This window comes from Apium graveolens, chromosome 3 (assembly GCF_009905375.1).
Source record: "Apium graveolens cultivar Ventura chromosome 3, ASM990537v1, whole genome shotgun sequence".
Lineage (NCBI taxonomy): Eukaryota > Viridiplantae > Streptophyta > Magnoliopsida > Apiales > Apiaceae > Apium > Apium graveolens.
Genome location: NC_133649.1, coordinates 1905903 through 1927289, shown reverse-complemented (window position 1 = coordinate 1927289; position 21387 = coordinate 1905903). Strand labels below are relative to the sequence as shown.

The 21387-nt window shown below is 33.4% G+C and overlaps 2 protein-coding genes across 6 annotated transcripts in view; one reads left to right on the top strand and one right to left on the bottom strand.

Annotated features, from left to right (window-relative positions):
* Positions 1-2122: 2122 nt before the first annotated feature.
* LOC141711375 (GATA transcription factor 19-like) lies at positions 2123-6562 on the top strand. The gene is made up of 10 exons (XM_074513784.1): positions 2123-2628; positions 4058-4141; positions 4223-4356; positions 4584-4697; positions 4806-4923; positions 5408-5467; positions 5581-5649; positions 5727-5795; positions 6104-6181; positions 6310-6562. The coding sequence occupies exons 1-10, from the start codon at positions 2332-2334 to the stop codon at positions 6373-6375; spliced, it is 1089 nt and encodes a 362-aa protein (XP_074369885.1). The 5' UTR covers positions 2123-2331; the 3' UTR covers positions 6376-6562.
* A 2979-nt stretch (positions 6563-9541) lies between these two features.
* The window catches only part of LOC141711374 (BEACH domain-containing protein B), a 32283-nt gene continuing 20437 nt past the window's right edge, over positions 9542-21387 (bottom strand). For 3 of the 5 annotated variants that reach the window (XM_074513780.1, XM_074513781.1, XM_074513783.1), the window contains 15 exons: positions 21186-21362; positions 20404-20519; positions 19135-19587; positions 18797-19010; positions 17783-18004; positions 16995-17468; positions 16589-16912; positions 16048-16497; positions 15906-15952; positions 15731-15824; positions 14970-15176; positions 13328-13453; positions 12851-13222; positions 12538-12769; positions 9542-11002 (listed from right to left, as the gene is read on the bottom strand). In XM_074513780.1, the coding sequence (XP_074369881.1) occupies positions 10305-11002; positions 12538-12769; positions 12851-13222; positions 13328-13453; positions 14970-15176; positions 15731-15824; positions 15906-15952; positions 16048-16497; positions 16589-16912; positions 16995-17468; positions 17783-18004; positions 18797-19010; positions 19135-19587; positions 20404-20519; positions 21186-21362 (4206 nt within the window). In that variant the 3' untranslated portion in view covers positions 9542-10304. The remainder of the gene's footprint in view (positions 11003-12537; positions 12770-12850; positions 13223-13327; positions 13454-14969; positions 15177-15730; positions 15825-15905; positions 15953-16047; positions 16498-16588; positions 16913-16994; positions 17469-17782; positions 18005-18796; positions 19011-19134; positions 19588-20403; positions 20520-21185; positions 21363-21387) is intronic. The other 2 variants (XR_012571325.1, XR_012571324.1) reach the window with 2 other exon arrangements.

Below are 21387 nucleotides of genomic sequence, written 5' to 3'. Positions count from 1 at the left end.
CGTTATCTTTATATATTTAATTAATACTTCAAATAATTGTTTTGATTAATTTCAGATCACCAAATTATCTGTTATTACAATACTATTAGAAAAATATTATTTTCAGAGCAATTTTTTTGTTTTCGGAGTAAAAGAGTGAAAATATCAAAATATACTACCTTAGGGGTCGTTTGGTTCGGCTCTTTCTGGTATCAGATATGGGTTTCGTTCATTCCAAACTCATACATGATGTTTGGTTTAGTGTTTTTGAAATCTAATTCTCATTTCTTATACCCATCTGAAATCAGATTTGATACCTTAGTGGAGAGTTGGGTTTGAAAGAGGGGTATGAGGTATCAAATTAAATTTTATTATTTTATTTTTATTTATAAAGTTAAATACAATCTTAAAACATATATTTAAATATCTTGTTGTTGCCCGCAAGGGTTGGCTCAACTGGTTAAAAGAGGGGATAACTATTCTCTTGATCACATGTTCGAATCCCACGGGAGGAGAATTTATGATTATGTCTCTTGAGTCAGAGTCTGTCGCTTAAATGCGGTTTACCTTGGTTACCCAGTGCGCACCCGAAGGGTAGCGGCTGCGTGTTACCTACGATAAAAAAAAATATCATGTTGTTTAATCTTAAATAAGTTGTACTTATTTTTATTTAATACAAATTAGTAATATTTTATTTTATTTGTTTTAAAATTATAAATAACATTAAAAAAATAATTTTTAATCACTTATATTTAATTTTTTTATTTGTAAGTTGTATAACTAACTTCAATTCGACATATGCAACATATAAAAGTTTGATTTAATTACTAAATCAAAAATATTTAAATCAAACAACTTTCATTACAGGACCGAACCAAACACATTATATCAGAAATGATTCCTCAGCCCCATAAAGCCTAACCCGATTTCTTCTTTCAAACTCATATCTTCTTCCGAACAAACGACCCCTTAATCTTTTTAAGAGCGGTACATGGAGCAGTTTTGTATTTTTATTCTTTTTTTGTTTCGAAACAAAATTTGATCTGCAAATAACATTTACCTATTATTATATCAATTAATTTCGATTTCCCTATTATTATATCAGTAATTTGGATTACCGATTTCTGCGAGCATTCTATGTTGTCAAAGTAAAAGGAAAGAAAAAGCACTGAAAGTAAAGTTCCCAAAAATAGCGAATTTGATGAAACATCGGATGAGTGCCCGTACTTGCAAAACTTTCTTCCAACAATATTCCGATATTTCCTCCGTTTCAAAATAAAAATTTCTTTAACATTTTACGTGTAATTGAAAGTATAAAAATTATCGATCCGCATATTTTTTTCCAATTTTTTTTTCTTAAATTAAAATTTAATATATATATTTTTATCAAAAAAAAATTGAAAAATAATTTGTGGAGAATACGCGTAAAAATTCAAATAAATTTGTATTTTGTGACAGGTTAAGTATTATTTTTAGGGAGCTGATATGTATCCACCCTCGGTGCACACCCTTTTTTTAGTATCTAAACCAAAAATAATCTATTTTTATAGCAAATGAGGATAGATTGATCTTCATAGCAACGAAGGGTATCGATGGTGTGAATATATTAGTTCCGTATTTTTATTATCGGTTTTGTGTCCATAAACACATGCTAAACATAAAATTTTTATAAATTTAATTTATTTTGATTAACTTACATTTTTTTATAATGGTAGACCCATGTATTCACAACAACCGTATCAATTAAAATGGATCAAAATTATAAATTTTAGAATAATGCACCAAAATTTCATTTATGGTCCAAAATGACATTTTTGAAAATAATGACCCAAAATGTCATTTCATAACGATACTTACTCTTATGTTTTGTATTTTTAATGCAAAACGGTACATAGTGTGCCGTTTTGGTACTTTAATTTTTTTTAAATGTACAAAACGTTAGTTGAAGTAGCATTTTGGCTCAAAACGGTACATCATATATCGTTTTGTACCAAAACGTTACTTTATCTATTATTTTATACATAAAAAAAATTCAAAATGTCAAAACTTTATACGAAGTACCGTTTTAGGTGATTTGCATAAGAGACAGACCTTTATATTATAAGTTGTCGTCTTTCCTATCCTAGGTAACATCGTCATTATCGTTACTTTTATTACAGCATCCTCAACTTCACTTTCCACTTCTAAGTTCTAAGTACACTTCTCAATTCTCCATAAATTAGGGTTAGGGTTTTTCATTAAATTATTACCACTCTAATCTCACTTACTTAGCTTCACTTTCCATCTTCAACCATCACAACTTACACACATATTTCAATTTATATTATTCGAGTTCAGTTCACTTGTTTAATTATGGCGGCGCCAATTGAAGCTCGTCCGTACAATCCTCATATGCAAATTGATGATGACGTGGACGATGACGTGGAGTTTGAACAAGAAGAAGCTGGTTTCGATGAGGATTATATCGATGATGACGTGGATAATTGTCATGTGCCGCCACAGCGCCATGAGCAACAGAATTATAGCAGTAGTTATAATGTTAATGGCGGTAGTAGCAGAGGTGGTGGTGTGATTAAGTCGAGGACTAGTGAGCTGAGTGTTGCTTTCGAAGGCGAGGTTTATGTTTTTCCGGCTGTTACTCCTGAGAAGGTGATTATTTATTCGAGTTTTTGGTATATTTTGAATTTGCAGTAATTTAATTGTGATTTTGCTTTGCTTTATGTTGATTAGAATTTTTGTATTGTATGATTTTGTTGTGCTAGCTAGAAAATATATGATACTCGCTCTGTCTCACCCAATTGTTATCGTTTCTGAGAAAGTGTCTGACACACATTTTAAGATGAATATAAAGTATAGTTTTGTAACTTCTTTTAAAAAATTTCTTTTTTTGAGTAAAAATAGAATGTTTAAACTTTTATTCAGAAAAAAAAAATTAAAAAAAAAGTTATGGAACTATATTTTTTATTCATCTTAAAATACGTGTCGGACACTCTCTTAAAAACGATAACAATTGGGAGGGACGGAGGGAGTAATAATTAGGTATGTTTGTTTGCTTTGAAAAATAGTTATGCGTGAATTTGTTAGTTTTTTGTGTGATGTACTTAATCGAATTGCTAAGAATCCGTGCTTGATAAGTTGTCAAAATTTTATTGGCGGAGAGCTTATTAATAATGATGGACCCCCCTCTCGACCAATAACATTTTGACAACTTATCAAACATGAATTCTTAGCGTGTGACAACCGGTACTTAATCTAGTAAGATAATTGTTGTTATTAATGCTTTTACCTTAAATGCTGTGAACTTTTGTGCTTAGTTACTTTTTATGATTGACACGCAACTTATACTATATGCAAGTCAGTAGATTACAATCAGTAGTTAGTTAAAATTTAAGCAAGACCCGAGAGTAATTTGATAGTCCTTGATTCTTATTTCTTACGAGAATGCAACGAGGCTCTAGGATTTGAAGTTATAGATTGTTGACATGATTTATTTTAGTCCCTCGATTTGGGAATCACCATGATGTAAAAAGATATGTTAACCCTTCACGTACGCTTTTTGATCATAATTTGTGGAATGATATGTTAACCCTTCCTGTAAAACTTTTAGGATGGCACTGATCAAAGGCGAATTTCTGTAATCTAAATTCCATTCAACATTTCTTGAAATCCAGTCCATAATGGTTTAGGGCGATATAAAAAAATAAAATGAAAATGCCTCTGCTCACCAATCACCATTGCCATGTACCCCTCCTACTTCTCCTAGCTGAAGACATTTAAATGGGAGTATGATAAGACTCTGTTTTCGTTGTACTATTTAAAAGTAGGTTTTAATTTCTAAATGTCAATCTTTGGTTTACCAATAAAATATTTGGCATCTAAGAGTTCTGAGAATTCCATCTCTTTCTTGGATCAGTATTAAGATGGATGCTATGTTACTTTATCTGGATGGAGGCCAAAGTAACTGCATATATGGTTTTCTTTATTCTTCCCATGCACAATCTCAAAATAAAAACTGTGATGAATTTGGAGTAATTAGTTTCGGTGCAGTGCATAATGTTGCTGAAGTTTTATGCCCCAGGTGCAAGCTGTGCTCTTGCTTTTAGGGACACCTGATATTCCTATTGGAGTAGCCCCTGATGTTTCTTTTGTTCCAAACAACAGGGTAAGTCTTCTGTCCCAGAGATTGATGCTATTATTGATTTTGAGATTTGTTTTCAATATATTTCTACATTATTGTACATAGGTCGTGGATGATTCACCAATACGTTCAAATCTTTCACGGAGAATAGCATCTCTAGTTAGGTTCCGTGAAAAACGGAAAGAGAGATGCTTTGACAAAAGGATAAGATACACAGTCCGGAAAGAGGTTGCTCAGAGGTGAGAGATTATATGTGCTAAACTTATTTAAAAAACAATATTTGAATTATACAAACTTCTTAAGCTATGCTCTCTGTATATGTTTTGGCTTTGCTAAGATTCTGTTAGTCTATTTATTCGAATTACTTATATTTACTATTTATTTATTATGCACTACTAGCACTGCCAGAGGTGCTTTTATAGCTTATAAGTTCCAAATTCTTTTTAATTGCGTATATCTACACCAGGATGCACCGTAAAAATGGGCAATTTGCATCACTAAAAGAAGGTTGTGGGTCTTCAAACTTGGATTCTGAAAGGATTTCACCCCAAGGAGATGGTGCACGTCATTCAGAAGCTTTGTGAGTTTTAACTCTTTTGTGAATTTTGTGCTTTTTATTTTATTCTCCAAATTAAATCTGTGAAGGAATGTTTGACTTAAATCTGTATATGGTATCCTCTACTCCTAGAAATCTCCGGAGGTGTCATCACTGTGGTGTTAGTGAAAGTTCTACTCCTGCTATGCGCCGTGGACCCGCCGGACCAAGGACATTGTGCAATGCATGTGGTCTTATGTGGGCCAATAAGGTTTGTATAGTTCTTGTTGGAATTTCTTGGGGAAATCAATTTTCTTTCTCATGTTGGTGTAGAACTGGATCACAGATGAGATGACAATCTGCAAACATAACTACAAGCTTCTTTATTTGCATTGAATTATTTTAATCTTATGCATTTCCATTCTAGGGCTCAACGCGAATGGAAACATTTTCTTAGTATATTCATAGGTCTAGTAAACTCTTCTATTCAGCAGTCAAAGAATCCTCCAGATAATAGACAACAATTGCAAAATAGCTTCAATTTCTTTCTTCTAGCTAGTAGGAAGCAGTTGCATAAGAGTTTCAATTTTTTCTTTCTACCGTTGTTTGCTTAAACCGCCAAGAGCTATTACTTAATAAAAGAAAATTACCCTTGTGTTTTGTGAACACCATTTTTGCTAGCGCCTCTACATAACGGTGCTTCTACATTTATATTATTTATCAATCTTGTGATCATTCTGTCTAACTGCCTTTAGGGAACATTAAGAGATCTTCGCAAAGGGAGTAGGAATCATCCGGTTGATCAAGTCGAACGGGTAAACACATGAGAATTGTGGTACCTAGTTCATTATAGGTTCATTATTTCCCATAATCTTTTCTTTGGCTGACAATAAATTCAGCTTTCTTGATGTGTCAATGGGATTTGCAGGGAACACCTAGGGAGATTAAGCCATTACCTCTTGAAGACCGGAGTTATGATGGACACCTTAATGATACAGTATGGTTCATTTTAACACATTGGAAAAATGACAAAAAATATATATATGACAAAATATAAATGTTTTGTATTTGCAGGTTATTCCAGAAGATCCTTCCAACGCTATTGTCGAAGAAACTAGTCATCAATCTGTCGACCCGGATAAAGTATGTCCAGTTTTGACACTGTTCTTTGATTTTTTTTCTTATAGAACAAGTCACTGCGGTAATCCACCTAAGCTTATGTTTTTTACCGGTAATCCACCCTTATTATTATCTCCTAGATAAAGCATATATGACATTGGACTCAAGCTAGTGTTTCCATAATTGAATAAGTGGTAGATTGGCATAAGACCCATATAAATTACGTCTAACAATATGGATTTTTCTCTTTGGTTATTAATCAATGAATAACTTATGGGTTAAAATTCTGATTTGGTTTATGATTTCCTTGGAAAAATCCTACCTTTGTACAGCAATTTTCGGACGCGGCTGAAGCGTTTCCCGAAAATTTGGCTATTGGCATTGGCAGTCCCTCAGGCACCCTTGATCAGGTACGCTACCTGAAAAACTGCCAGTTACAGCAATCTCATTTTATACTTTGGTTTTTAGTAGCTAGATTTTCAAGTTGTAGCCTTTCAAGTAGCTATCATTTTTGTCACTCGAAATTTTGGGTCTACAGGATACCCTTGTTGACTTTGCAAATACTTCCGAAGCAGAGATGGATATACCTACTGACTTTGTTTAGCCGGTTTGGTTTCTTAAGTTAAAACGGAACATGTATAGAAGCTTGTGTTGTAGTTTTCTATCGCTGGTGTTGTCTTATGTACAGATTAACGGAGCTGTAACTGAACCTCACTTCAGGCAGCCAATGCCAGTCTCAATAGAGTGTATGTGTGTGTATTGCAGTAATAATGCCATGATAAACTTGAGCAGAGGGTCTTTTTATCCTATTTATGAGTTAATGAAAATGTAAGAATAAAAGTTAATTTGCCTTCCCTGGGTTAGATTTATAAACGATCCAGGAAAGAAATCTACCCCAGAAATTGGTATCATAAAAGAATTTAGTAAAACTTATAGTATATTCCGGTAACTTGTTGGCTTAAATGATATTAACTTATACTGTAAAATAAAATAAGTTATTTAAGAAAAATCTCTAATTTTTTTACTTTTAAGCTGTTCTTTTAACTCACATCCTGATGTAACTTACAAAATATACACTATATTTTTAAATTTAAAGTGTACTTGCGCCTCCATTTTACTTAGTTATCCTGTTTTGACTTTTAATGGTCAAATTTCTTGAACATTGAGTGAAATTAATGATCATTGGAAATTACAACTAACCCATTTCAGTTTTTAAAAATAATAAACGAATTGGTTTTAATGCTTGTCAATATGATAACTAAAAAGGACGGAGGGAGTATAATTTATTCAAATGGGTTTATACTTTTACGAGATGTTTTTTTAGTACGACATGTGGGTTACCCTTGCTTTGCATTGAAATAAACATTAAAATTACAGGGAAAGCGGTATTTGTTTACCCAACAAGGTAACATCATGCCCACGTAACATTGTTTTTTTTTGACAAATATAGCTTATATCAGTATATGTTCTCATAAATTTTAGGGGTTAGCGAGAATCGAACCGGATAATAAACTCTTAACCAAGTGAGCAACTGTACTTGTAACATTAATTTTAAGCAATGATAAACATTCCCTCGCTTCTTGTGTTTAATTAGGGAAAGAAAATATTAGGCCTGCTTGCTTGAACTGTTTTCAAGAAAATTTTTCTAAGAAAATTGGAAAAACTAAAAAATGTTCAAATGCAAAATTTTTAAAACAAAAAACTGGAAAAATAGAAAACACGCTTTTCCTTGTTTTCCAAATTATAACTACAGTCACTGTTCTAAAAATCCCCGATTTTTTAAAAAATCCCCAATTAATTCCCGATTAATCCTTAAAAAATATTTGGCCGATCTATTTTTTGAAATCCGATTAATATTTATAAATTATTTTTGAATTATATATTTCATAATAAATAAGATAAATATATTAAATATTATTAAAATATTTAAATATATCCGATTTTTGTTACGATTAATCCCCGATTTGCCGATTAATCCCTAATCGGTACCTAAACCGATTAGTGCCGATTACCGATTTTTACAACCATGACTACAGTGGAAAACAACATTTTGATGTTTTCTAAATCTAAAAAAGTGAAAAACACGTTAAACACCTAACGAACAAAAAAAAAATTAGTCAATAAACAACCAATATACTACTAACTTAACTTATGGAATTTATAAATTTTCAACACTATAATACATATTTTTAAATTAAAAAGTATGATATTTATTTTTAATAAAAAAAATCAAAATAGTTTAATTTAACAATTATTTTATTAATTTGATTAATATTAATATTTACATTATAAGAGGGAGTTTAATAATATAATAACTAATAACTTATATGTTAGAAAAATAAAGAACGGATTCCTAACTAGAACTTAGTTATGAGTTATGAGTTATTTCGTAAAATATTATTCAAAAAATTTGTATATAATTATTAATTGGATTATTTATTAAAAGCTACAAAATCATATATATATATATATATATACAAAATCATATATCATATATATATATAGTCATATAATTAGAAAGTTTCATTATTCAACCTATTTTAGAAGACTATTTTATACTTTATCTGTCATATTTTATTATATTTTATCTAAAAAAGTCATTTTATCTCAAATTATCTTGTCATTTATTTAATATTTTTAGGAAAATAGAAAACAGATCATATATTATTTTAGTATTTAGAACACATTCTCTAAGTTTTCAACCGTTTTCTTAGAAATGAAAATTTTAGAAAATTTTAGAAAAACAGAAAATAAAAATATGGAAAAAAATTCTACAAATAAACAGCTTATATTTTGTACCTCCCTTGGTTGTCATTTCCTAATTTTCACGGATAATTTAGTTATTTCACGTGGTGTAATCCTTCAACAAATGACTTGTTAGAAAGGATTAAGAGTGGTTTGATTCCTTATATTCTGGAATTAGTTATGAATTTCCTCATATCAGATATTTGGTTCAGAAAAATAAAATTTCAACCCATTACTAAAACCACCAAGATATAAGATTTTTATACCCAGTGGGAAAGTGAGTATAAGGAAGTGGTATGAGTATCAACTTTTATTTCTCTATTTTAATTTTTATTTAAGTAATTAAATATAAATATTTAGTACTAAAAAAAATCTATGAACCTTAAAAATATAATAATAATAATAAAATTAATATATTTAATTAAATTAAACTTATTGACTTAATATATATTAAGTTAAAAATATTTATTAGAACACTCAACCAAACACATGAACCAAACACATAATATCATATCTGATATTTGATCTTCGTACTACTCTAACCCGATTACTACTTTCAACCCGTAACCACATCTTAAACCAAAAAACCCTAAATAATACAAGAGGAATATAATTACATCCCCTCCAAAAAAAACATAAAACAAAATAACAAAGAAAATGAAAATCTTTAAATTAATTCCAAAGAGAAAAATGCTCCTAAAGAATACGAGTTAGACGAGTACATAATATACTTTAATGGCAAAGTTGTAATTTTTTAAATAAATTATACAGTTTCAAAGTACCCCTTATTCATTCATATTAAAAATTATTTGACATCTTCTCATTTACGTAAGCACATGCTTAGGAGTTGGGACCATCAAGACCAATCCCAAATAGGTTTTCACACATGGAATTGATAATCTTAAAGGGTTATAATCCTATCATATGCTTAATACTTAATAGCATGAAACCAACATGGCTCGAGGGTTTTAGAAAGTTTTCCGGAAGGAAATCAAAATTTTTGGGTCTATCAAGCACCAAAAAAATGGATAAAACACGAAACTCTTCAGTAGGTGGTGCATAAGAGTCCTTCCACAGTAACTTGTTTGTGTACACGAGTTTACTAACCCACGTAGCACTAGCTCATCGTACATGCCAAATGTAAATAAACAATAACAAGACCTGGGAACCCAGAAAACCGGGTGCATCAGTCGGTATACTGTATCAAAAATTGCCTTGCGGTATAGGAAGTGTTGAACCCGCATACACAATGAATCTGAAAATTGTTAACACTTCGCTGACGATGAAGAAATTGAGAACCTATACTTCGCTGTAACGAATACACAACATCCCTAATCTAGAGTTACAACAAAAACTGTACAAGTATAAATTTTGATCCTTCTGCAGCTATAAAGTCAACTATGTTGTGATGGATGTGAAGGCAACTTAATATATATCTTGGGCAACTTATCAAATGTCTTCCAACTTGAAGGGTGAAACGGGAAGCATGTGTAAATATATTTATATATGGCACACAATGTACACAAAGGAAAATGTTAACCTCCCCAAATGCCAAATGTTGTGCAGGGGTGGGAAGTTACTTCTCTTTTCCGTCTTTCAGTTCGGATTCTGGTCAGGGAGCGTGACTGCTACCCAAAGTCTGCATACTTGATTCATTATTGTAAGAGAGCATCACGCACGGATATGAAAGTATAATCTTGGGATATATAATAGCAGTAGGATACCTTGAATCACCGAATAATGGTGAATAAGTCACATCCTGCTGATGTTATACTAAATACGGATCTATCAAAGTACAGAAGCTTTGGATTTTAGATTCCGAGGAACAGAGGCTCTACGAAGTTGAGGGTTTTCTATGGAGTATACAAGAAGACTTCCATCTTTGGTTCCAGCCAAGAAACATTCCTCGTGGGTCACAGTTAATGACGTTATTATTTTACCAACTCCAGTGTACCTCCTAACAACCTCAAGTGAGTTCATAGACCGTACAACAATCTGGCCTTGGTCTCCTGCACAAACCAGGAACTCACCGCAACTACTTAATTCAACACAATTAAGGCGGCCATTGGACTCCGACTTTGCCAGGTGTTTTCCATTGATAGAATACAGGTGTAGACTGAGATCCTCATCAGAATATAAAACAATTCGTCCATGACATGAAGCCACAAGCTTTGACAATGGACTACCAGAAGGATGTCGAAGAGATCTTACATACCTTCCTTCTCTCAGGGTATGGAAAATACAGGTTCCGTCCTTGGATCCACTTATCACTATATCAAGTTCTGTACTTGCAAATAAACACGTTATCACATCATCATGCCCGCACAGAATATGAAAGGGCGTTTCAGCAATTACATAGTCTTTACGTGGCATCTCTGTTGGAGCAATTCGAGCTCTCTTTTCTGGCGTCCTAGCCTGAACAACATGCCAAACCATAATAGTCGTATCGTAACTCCCAGTAGCAAGGATGCTTCCATCAGAAGTCACTGCAGCACAAACCCCAAACTAGAATCAGAATATTGATTTTTTACATAATGCAATATAAAACTATTGGTCGACCAAATTAAAATCAGAAACTTTATATGGTAGCCCGAAAGCAAAGGTCACGAGCCTTGTACAGAAAGTACAATATTATAGTTTTGCAGGTCTCTGCATTAAACACTTAACTTTTTATTTCTAAACCAATTTACAGCTCTACCTTTCAGTAAATTAAGTGTACGACATACAAAGATAACTTAGTAAAATATTATACTACAATACCAGCATATAATCCATTGCAAATTCAACACCATTAATATTTAACGCAATTATTTGTCCAAAAGTATAAAGAGATTATTGTTATAATTACAGATCCTACAAGTACTTTGAGCTTCAAGTTAATCAGATAGTAACTGGAACGGTTCACATACAATTTATATCAATTTTCTGAGTAAAGAACCCCACCCCTAAAACGATTGTATTGTCTGATATTTGACTTTTTAATGGAAACCTTCTAAATCCAGAGAGTCAGAATTTTAGCAGTCTTAATTAGATGAACAAGGTAAAAGAGCAGTATTAGTTGAGCAATAACATGCAACAGAAAAATGAATTTGAGCCATTAGATGTATAATATATAAATATTTTAGGACAAACCAAAGAGAAAGAGTGTTCCCTTGGACAGAGTTACTTCCTCTCTGTCCGAAAATGTATTATGACCCTCACTTCAAATTAAACAATGACAAGGTAATTTATCTACACAGATTGTATATCACTGAATTAAAAGTTCAATTTCACCACTTCAATAAATAAGCAACAAATAATACTATGCTAAACACCAAACAAAAAATGTAACTCATAAGATCCTCTCCTCGCCAAGTACCTCGAAACTGCCAAAATAGAACAATCATTGAACAAAATCACATAAAAAATGCTAATTGTGCTGGAGAAAAGAAAAAGAAATAAAGTTTTCCTCATCAGAAGTGGCAAGTAATTGTTCTTAGAAACCCCACCCCCAAGCATGAACTTTGAAGCTTAAAATGGGGTTCATTTTCTCAGTACACAGTACTGGTTTAGAATGAAAAAAAAAAGAGAGAGGTTCTCATTTTCTTGTCATGCTATCAGGTTCATTAATTGTTACTTGCTCGGTTTTAAATTCAAGTGTACTTCAAAAATTTTCGACATTGCCATATTTCATCTCAGTATCAAGAAAAAAAAATCATGCTAGGTATAATTATTAGAATTTCTTATTGTGCTTCATAGGTAACCTCGCCCCCCCCCCAGAAATACAAACAAAGATATTATTGGTGTAGCCTAATTTTGAGAAATTTAATTACTTACAATGATTTATAGCTTGGTTCGTGTAAAAATAAATATCACACAGAAGATAGCAGAAAAGAGACCAGGAATCCTGTCTGAATATGAAAATTTGTAAGCTAACCGGCTAACACCACATGAGAAACGTGACTTCTAAATCCTACCAAGCCAACTAGACTATTAACTCAAACTTTATCACTGGTATCTTTTATAATTGTAGAAAAGCTACCTGCAACGCAGCTAACAACATCTTTATGATGTCTAATACTCTGCACCATTCTTCCATCATTTAGAGATATGACCTGAAAGCTATTTTCCCAGTTCCCGCATGAAATCAGAAAATTTTCAGATGTCGTCTGCATGGTAGCAAAGCATTGTGCTCCTAATTCAATATATTCAGCCAAAGGACTCCCAATTTTACGAGGAGAGAGAATATCGGAACCGATTCCAAAAAAGGGATCCTGTAAAGTTTGAACCATCAAAATCCAAAACAAAAACTGGATTGACCAAATCCTTTATTTTAGCTAGTATCAGTAACATACCTGTGTGCTAGAGAAAGTGAAGTTTCCACCAGATTGCAGTTGGGTTGTCAACCACGTCTTAATAGACATGGTGAGGCCCTGGCTCACAAGTACAATGTTAGAGTCAAGGACACCAACATACAAAACAGCTGAAGGTTTATCACTTGTACTCGACACGATGGAAGTCAAATTGATAGAACCAGGGGCAAAGCGTAAAGGATGAGCAATTGGAATTGGTGGCCCTCTTCTTGGGTGCTTTCTGCGGAATATCTGGATTGGTGTCTGACCGAAATTAGCAATCTGGTCTTCTATTGCTGACCGTTGCAAATCATCTTCCATTGTGTCCAGATCAACAGCGCCTTCATATGTTAGGTAGTAGAAGATATTTGCTGCCTATGATTTAATGGAATCAAGATGAGTATGAAGTTAAAATTAAATTAGCAAGTTAAAATTAAATGACCAAACGGATAGCTTTCAGTTATTAGGTTTTTGGGATACCTCCACTGCTGGTTTACCGCGCTGCTTGTAGCCAAACACTAAATCTATCCAGTGGTGAAGATTTGAGCTGACATATTCACTTTCAAGGGCCTCCCGATTTCTGCTTATAAACTCTTCAGGGGAACCCTGCAATTAATATTTATACAAAGAAAACATGTATGTTTATGTTTGTACTCCATTGCAAGATGGAAATCACTATGAAGATGTGTGCTAATATAAAGAACGATAGAGGAAAAGGGATCAACTTCAAGTTGAGAAATCATGTACTCGGGCAAAATGTACTATATTTATTTATCCGCTTATTCTATAACTCAAATTGAGGCCTCAGGAGTTCCTTCAATATAGCAAAGTTTCTACAAAAACTTTCTATTTATAGCTCCTCGTAAATACAGAAAGCAAACAAGCCAGATCCGGAAACGACCTAAAAAGGAGGATCTTAATTAATAATTATGAACTCCTCAGTGTAAACAGTAAATCGTATTTTACTTCACCCAGTACCGGAGTCCATTACATTAAAACCTAACGAGTTCAGCTGCTACAAAGACCTGCCTATATCATTGCCTTTATATAAAGTGGGATACGTTAAACAATCCAATACACAAAGCCTTAAACCATCTGTTTCCTTGATAGCTAGATTTACCAGTACTTTGAATTCTTTTATAAAGAATGCTCGACCTTTAGTTATTTGAAGCAAACTGTATTGAACGCGGCTAATTATGATTCGCGGACCTAGTATGTGGTAGCCAACTAGTTGTAAAATAGGATAAATTAACATGCTGTACAACCAGAGCTAACATTTTCCCGTAATGGTTATATCTGCAACATTTCTAATAACGTTTTCCAAAAATGTTAAAGGAGAAGCTACTAGAATATTTTACATGTATATAGGCACACCAAGTTATGGCTCTATCTATCAAAAATGGAATATAAGTTTATTGTGACGGAAAGCAAAAGTACCCAATATTCCAATATCACCCAGTTACAAGTTGTAAGAAGTTCATAGCACAACAACTTATAATAAAATGACCTAATAATCTGTTTAGAAAAACATACAACAGGGCATACAACAACTTTTAAATAACAAGTTTGGAGAAAAGTGGACAGAAAATTTGGTTCTACATTATATTAAATATAAAGCCCAATAACTAACAACCTAATGAAGTAACAACATATCAAAATGCACAAAACAGTAATGATGGTTTGGGTCTGACAATAGAATTCTGTCAATTTATCAAAATACTAGAGACAGTTTAGTGACTTGCCACTTGGCCCAATTCAATCTATTCCAAGATAAAATAAAAAACTCATCTTAAACCACCACAAGGGAAGAGAAAGTCACCAATGATTATCAGTATAATAAATAGCACATATTACAGTTCACTCCAAGTGTTCCAATGGGAGGCTTGTTTAACATATCATTCAGAGCTTACGTTACACTGATTCTTATCAATAGAAACTAATTACTAATCTCTTTCCAGAATATAGTCAAGTTTAAAAGGAATCACGTTTGTGCACTTAAAGTGAGTAAATATAAAATAAAATAATATTTCATTCGAGCATAATTCCATCAAAAAGACAATGATTACTTAAAGGGAGTGTCGTATTGCACAGTAGTTTAAAAGTCCATATCTGCATCATATACCTTGGCCCAAGGAGGGAGGGAAACATCTGCTAAGGGTTTGCCATCTTGTTTTACTCCAAAATGATAAGAGTTTGAATTCAGAAGAAACTCTGGCATATAAAAGAATTCTGGAATTAACTCTTTTACATCACTTGTATTTGAGAGGCAGTTCTTATAAGCCCCTTCAATGCTTTGAAAAAGGCGGTCTGCATGGTCGAACTTCCCGCCCTGGCAAAAACCAATGGGTTACGTATCATTATTTTGTAGTCAGTGAGAAATGCACCAAAGGTATAACAAGATAGTAAAAGAGAATATTACTGAAACTTTAGCAACTTGATATCAGGGGCGATTCCAGCACTAAGGGAGGGGGGACAATTGTCACCCCAGTATTTTAGAGAAAAAAATATTTTAAAAAATAATAGTACTTTTATTATGTACCCTCATTTATCAGTTGCTTTATGATTGTCTAGTATTTTCTATGTAGAGAAATTAAAGAAATTTAGCTTCTATCATTAGTAACGACGATGCTATAAATACATTATTTTCATTCGATGAGAACTCATAGGGAAAAAATATAAGAGCCCGTGCCAAATTTTTTTTAACTTGTACCCCCATTTGTAAAATCCTGGAATCACCACTGCTTGATATACTGCAGACATACGATCATAGGCAAATCATACAGTAAAAAGAATTATAAGTCAGTAAATTTGCATGCAGATACATGACAAATTCCACAGATAGAACTAATTTAATTGTCAGTACTAATGCTATAACCACAATACCTGCAGAGTGCGGTGTAAAGATGTAAACGGCTCTAACCGAAGAAGATAGAACAACACAATCCCCATACTGGAGTAATGAGAACCGTAATAAAAACTGAAAACAAGTAAACACATCTCAGTAAAGTATCTGAATAAGGAAAACTCCAAGTAAGCTATAATAGAGCTTGAAAATTACTTGGGAATATCAGGATCGGAAAAACTATGATATCTGTCCTCAAAAACCTGTACAGATAAAAAGTAGCCACTAACATAGTAAAAAATATATAGAGATGGAGAATGCATTTAATCATTAAAGAAACACAAAAAAATAAACAAACCTCAAACCGTTTTGAATCCAGTGCCCCAACAGGTTTTGCAAGATCCCTAAAAGTTGATGACTTGTTAAAATCAAGACTCTCAGAGGAGTAGTCAGCAAGTACCCATGGAAAAATAGGGTACTGAGTTAAATCATTGTAGGTTCGTCCCGCAAGAGTGTTGAGTCTCATTAGATACTCAAAATTTGTAATTTCCCTTCTCCTCCAGCTCTCTTTATAAGTTTCTGCCATCTCCATTGCTACACGTCTATCAACAAAGGATATTAAGCCTCTCTTATCTTTATATCCTTTCAGAATCATAGACTCATTTCTGGTGGCAACTATCAAGGTTCCAACATCTTTTGCGTCTCTCTGTGATGCAAAGTTAAAAAAAACAGGAGCAGCCGAATTGTTGAAGAAAATCTCTATTGCACTATATCTGAGCAAATACCGAGTCCAGTGTACAGCCTTTATCTATGATTAGTACCAAGAAAAATCAAATTTGCAGCCACGTAATATGACATATATGCGAGGAAAACAAACAAATATATTATGAATTGACTACCTTGGAAATGTTCCATCTTCTGTGGCGCTTTATAGCTTTGGTTTGCTTCTTGAGGGCACTACCATGTGTGGCATTCATACTACCAATGGAACCTCTTCCAGAATCCAAATTTAAACTGATCAGAAACTTTTGTTTGATTCCTGGTTGATCAAGCTTGCTTGCATCAAAGTTTCCTGATGAGCTTAAGTTCTCGAAAACAGATGATCCCCCAGTGCCTTCCACCAAAAACTCACCAGAGAAATGCAAGAAACTTTTCATGACTGCCATATTACCGGCTAATTTCCTCCTTGGAGTTACAAGCACACAGGGCACAGACCTTAGAACCTGAAAACAAGTCATGTTTTAAAATTTAGTCCCGGCATCAATATTATGACACATACCAAACAAATGATATGAAAAGAAATACCTCACTAGGTTGCGAGTCTTTTGCGATGAGGAGAGGTTCCATTTTGTCTAGAACAACATCCTTCTGATTGCTGCTGTCTTTAAGTGCCTCAAATTGACTGACCAAGTGACCCTCAGTGTCAGATGCCTTTAGCACACCAGATCCATCTTCGTCTTCAATGTTGTCAGATGGCCCCTCATCTGTTATCCTGCGAATTCCTTTCAGTAGAAATTGCTTCATTTGCTCAGGAATTTGTGATCCAAACCCAAATTTTCCTTCATTAACGAGGTGAGTTCCTTCGGTGCTTGGTATACTGGAGGGAGGATAGCAAAGCTTCTCATCGAACTGATAATTCCGCCTCAATTTTTGCCTACGCCGCCATGCATCCTCCGTTTTGTCAAGTTTCCAGTGTGTTATGCTGCTATTTGGAAAAGGAATAGCGGACCATGGACCTCTCTCATCGATTAATGTGCGAAGAGTGTGTATCCATTTGTCCTGTTTTAGTAATTCAGAATTAAAGATGCTCCAACAGAGGCTCACAAGTCACAAAAACTAGAAGGAAAGTATAACATAAAGAAGGCCAAAAAGATTGTACATATATCAGTATACCAAAAAATTCCACTTGGTTCTAAAAATATTCTTCCGCTTGACACTTGTCAATTTTTAGTTCGGTAAGAAGAGCATCTTTTGCTCTTTACCATAGTTTAGTTATCATGCCGTCAAAATTGAAAACTGAAGACTAAATAGAAACAATATATAAAGATATACAGGGACCATACTACTGGGATTAAAATAAAATATGTACTTACAGCAACAATTTGTTGCTCTTCTTCGTAAGCGAGCTGAAAGGAAGCTCTTCTACCATCATCTGAAGCAAGAATTCCAATTAAGCTATTCTGTATCTCATCTAGAGAAGAATTTGTATGGCTTAAATCCGATAATGTATTTTCATCCATCCTTGCACGGAGGTCATGCAACTGTCTGGCTTGGTCATTTTTTGAAGTTTTAATATATTTTACTTCGTCGGAAACCTATAAACAGAAGGATGGAAGTAAATAAAAATAAAATACTAAAAAAACCTTATCTAAAGAGAACTCTTATCTTTGTCAAAGAGAAACACGTTGAGAATTTATGGTTACACCTGATGGCAACCACAAGCAACGGACAAATATAATGTTTATATATTTATAAAAGGGCACGCGGTTTAACAGCTAGTGCAGAATACTCTTCTGTGATACTCTCTCATTTTTACCATTTTCAGGTACATGAAAAACACGCGAGGACTGAGGAGAGAAAACGGGGAACGGGATCCTCAATATATAATTAGGAAAAGGTACCAATAAATCCCTGATCTCTACAGAGTCGAGTAGTGACTACAAAAGTACAATCAATTATAAGGTACTAAGTTGTGCATCATATAAAAATTAAACATTAATGATGGAACATTTAGGTATGAGCTAGAGCATTACCACGTCAAATGAAAGTCCTTCATTATATAACTAACATGGCATGTTCTATCAGAGATAAATGATTTCCCTAATCAAAATTCTTGTTACCGAGAACGGAAATGGGGAATGCCACTTCTAGTTGGGACCTTACACTTCAGCGGTAGATTTCTTCGGTTAAAAACAGTAGTATGATGTCCAATATAATTATATGTCATAGTAAATCCTGGACTAATGCTCTTTTAAATCATAAAAAAGATGGCCTGTAACGAATTTGGGATTTATACGAACTAAAAACAGTGCAAAGATGGAAACTAAAGTTTAGGCAAAGAAAGATAGATTGACATCTGGTGTCAGTTAAGAAGAATCGGAACACACCGCAGCCAACAGTCGATCCTTCTGGATGAGATTATGAAGTGATCCGGCTTCTCCTGGGTTGCTGCTTAAATCTGATGAATCCTCTCTGCCCACTAGAGTGGTGGCTAGCAATAACTTACCATGATTGATCGTTTCTCGAACTAGGTGAGAAATTACATGGAAGCGAGCACCGTCATCGAGCATACCATATTGTTTCCTAACAGCAAGCAATGACCTGCACACAAATGCAAATGTAAAACAAAAATTACAAAGAATGAATGCAAGAGTTACTAATATATTCAGAAAAAAAATAAAAATTTAGCCCTACAAAGTCAGATAAGGTATTTAAATATTAGTACCAAATAAAAAGCTGCAGTCTGTTTTTGCTTTGCTCATCATCAGCTGTCAGAAGATAAGGAAGAACAGGAATGATCTGCTGGACACATCGAGAACATCTTGCAAGAGAAGATTTGCATAGATACACGACCAATAATCGATATACAACTCGTGGGCACTTTTCCCCTCTTAATAGCATGGCTTTATCGACAATTTTGTTCATTTTCCCGACCAGTGCATTGCTTATGCCCCCTGATACGACGACTGCAGCCATTTCAGCAGCAGGAATATTTAGGGATTCTACCAAACCACGTGCTCTTTGCCCAAAAGATGGCCCCGCAGATGAAGATGATCTTGGTAATTTGCTAGGCCCTTTGCCATGCATCTCGCTAATTACTATCCACAGCTTGTCATATATGTTCCACCATTCTTCATCAAACATATCATCTTCAGGAATGACATGTCCCATCATATTACTACAGAAAGATGTACATATATATCAAATAACGAATTCTTACAAACATATTATAATGCAGAATAATTTATTTAACACTTAATATATATATATATATAACATACTTGATATATGATAATTTAGATATATAACATACTTAATATAAGATAATTTATTTAACATACTTAATATATATATACATGGGTCGCGCTCTATTGAGAACTTCTTAAAATGAGAACCGGTGATTACTGTAGTTGAAACTAGTGATTTTTTTCAAAACAATGAAATTTCGATTTCAGTAAATTGGTGATTTTGTGCAAAACAAAAATTTTAAATTTTGTAAAATCACTAATTCTAACTTTGAAAATCACCGGTTCTCACAGTTCTCAGTTTAAGAAGTTCTCATTTGAGCAAAAGCCACACACACACATATATGCATACTTAAACTGAAAGATTCGGGGCATCCTCAAAAGTTGATAATTTTGATGTACTGGTGATTTCTTTTATGTTTGTTATTGTAAACCAAAAAGCTACTCGTGAAGCAATTATATAAAAGTAAACTAATGCTTCACAACTATTACAATTAAACTGCAATCAACTTACTAATATTCTAATCAGAGGTTAAAACAGAGGTCTTTTGTTGACACTAACAAAAGAATGTGGAAATAACAAATAACACACACTCCAATATAATTAATACAGTTTACTAAAATTATTAAACAACACAGCTATAGACTAAGACTACAAAAGTTCAGGAGTCGGGACAAACTATGAACAAGCAAATGACTTTCTACAAATATGTCTGTAAATGATGAATAGGAAAACAAATTTGCAGCACCTGGATGGTTGGCCATCATATTCTGCATTTAGACCGCCATACAGAGGAGAATTGAGATCCTTGTGACTTTCTAATTCTAGGAAGTCAGTAGAAAAATTTGTGAAGCTAGCTGGAAACTGCACATCAGGAAGATAAATTAGAATAAAAAATATTTTCATGAATAAATTTACATAATATCAGTTTGACACGACAATATATAACAAATTACAAACGAATTATTGAGTAAAAATTCTTGACGTATAAGTATAACACAAAGATTTAAATTCCGCTAATATTTACAATACTGCTAACATAAAGCTCAATACATCTCTTCCATCACATTGAAAGTTAGGCAGTATGATATCTTGACCAGAAAAGTCTAATCTTCCAAGATATATGGGCAGGACCTGGGAGCGAGCATGGCAATGTTTTATCAAAGCAGACTCTCCATTTAAGAAACATATAATATGACTTCAAGTCCACAATTCGCAACTTACATTAAAGCATAAAATTAATTGATTATGGACTTCGAAGCATACAACAACAGACATTTCGGCAAATTACGAACAAGCTGAAAGTAAATTTGGCAGTAAATATATGCTGACCAAGTGATATTATGATTTTCATTTCCCTCCAGCTTATAAAAACTTAAGACTATACTACGCACAATATGATATAAAAACATAAAACAAGTTTCTCTTCACACGAAATGCTCTTCTACGGTAAAGACATGAAAATGAAAATGAAAATGAACGCAAACTTCCAACTTGATATCTGTAGATACAAGTGCAAACATATAATACCGGAAGCTTTGCATCAGTTTCAGAGATCAACAGATCATCAACGAGTTTCAAGAGGTACAATGTGTTGTCTCGACATGGCTGTGAGAGAAAGATATTGTCCTCTGAAGATAACTCTATTAGCCTCTGTACTAGATCCTCATATATATCACGGAGAAGGTATCGATATGAAATGCTATCCTATTAAAAAAGGAAAATGAGAAGT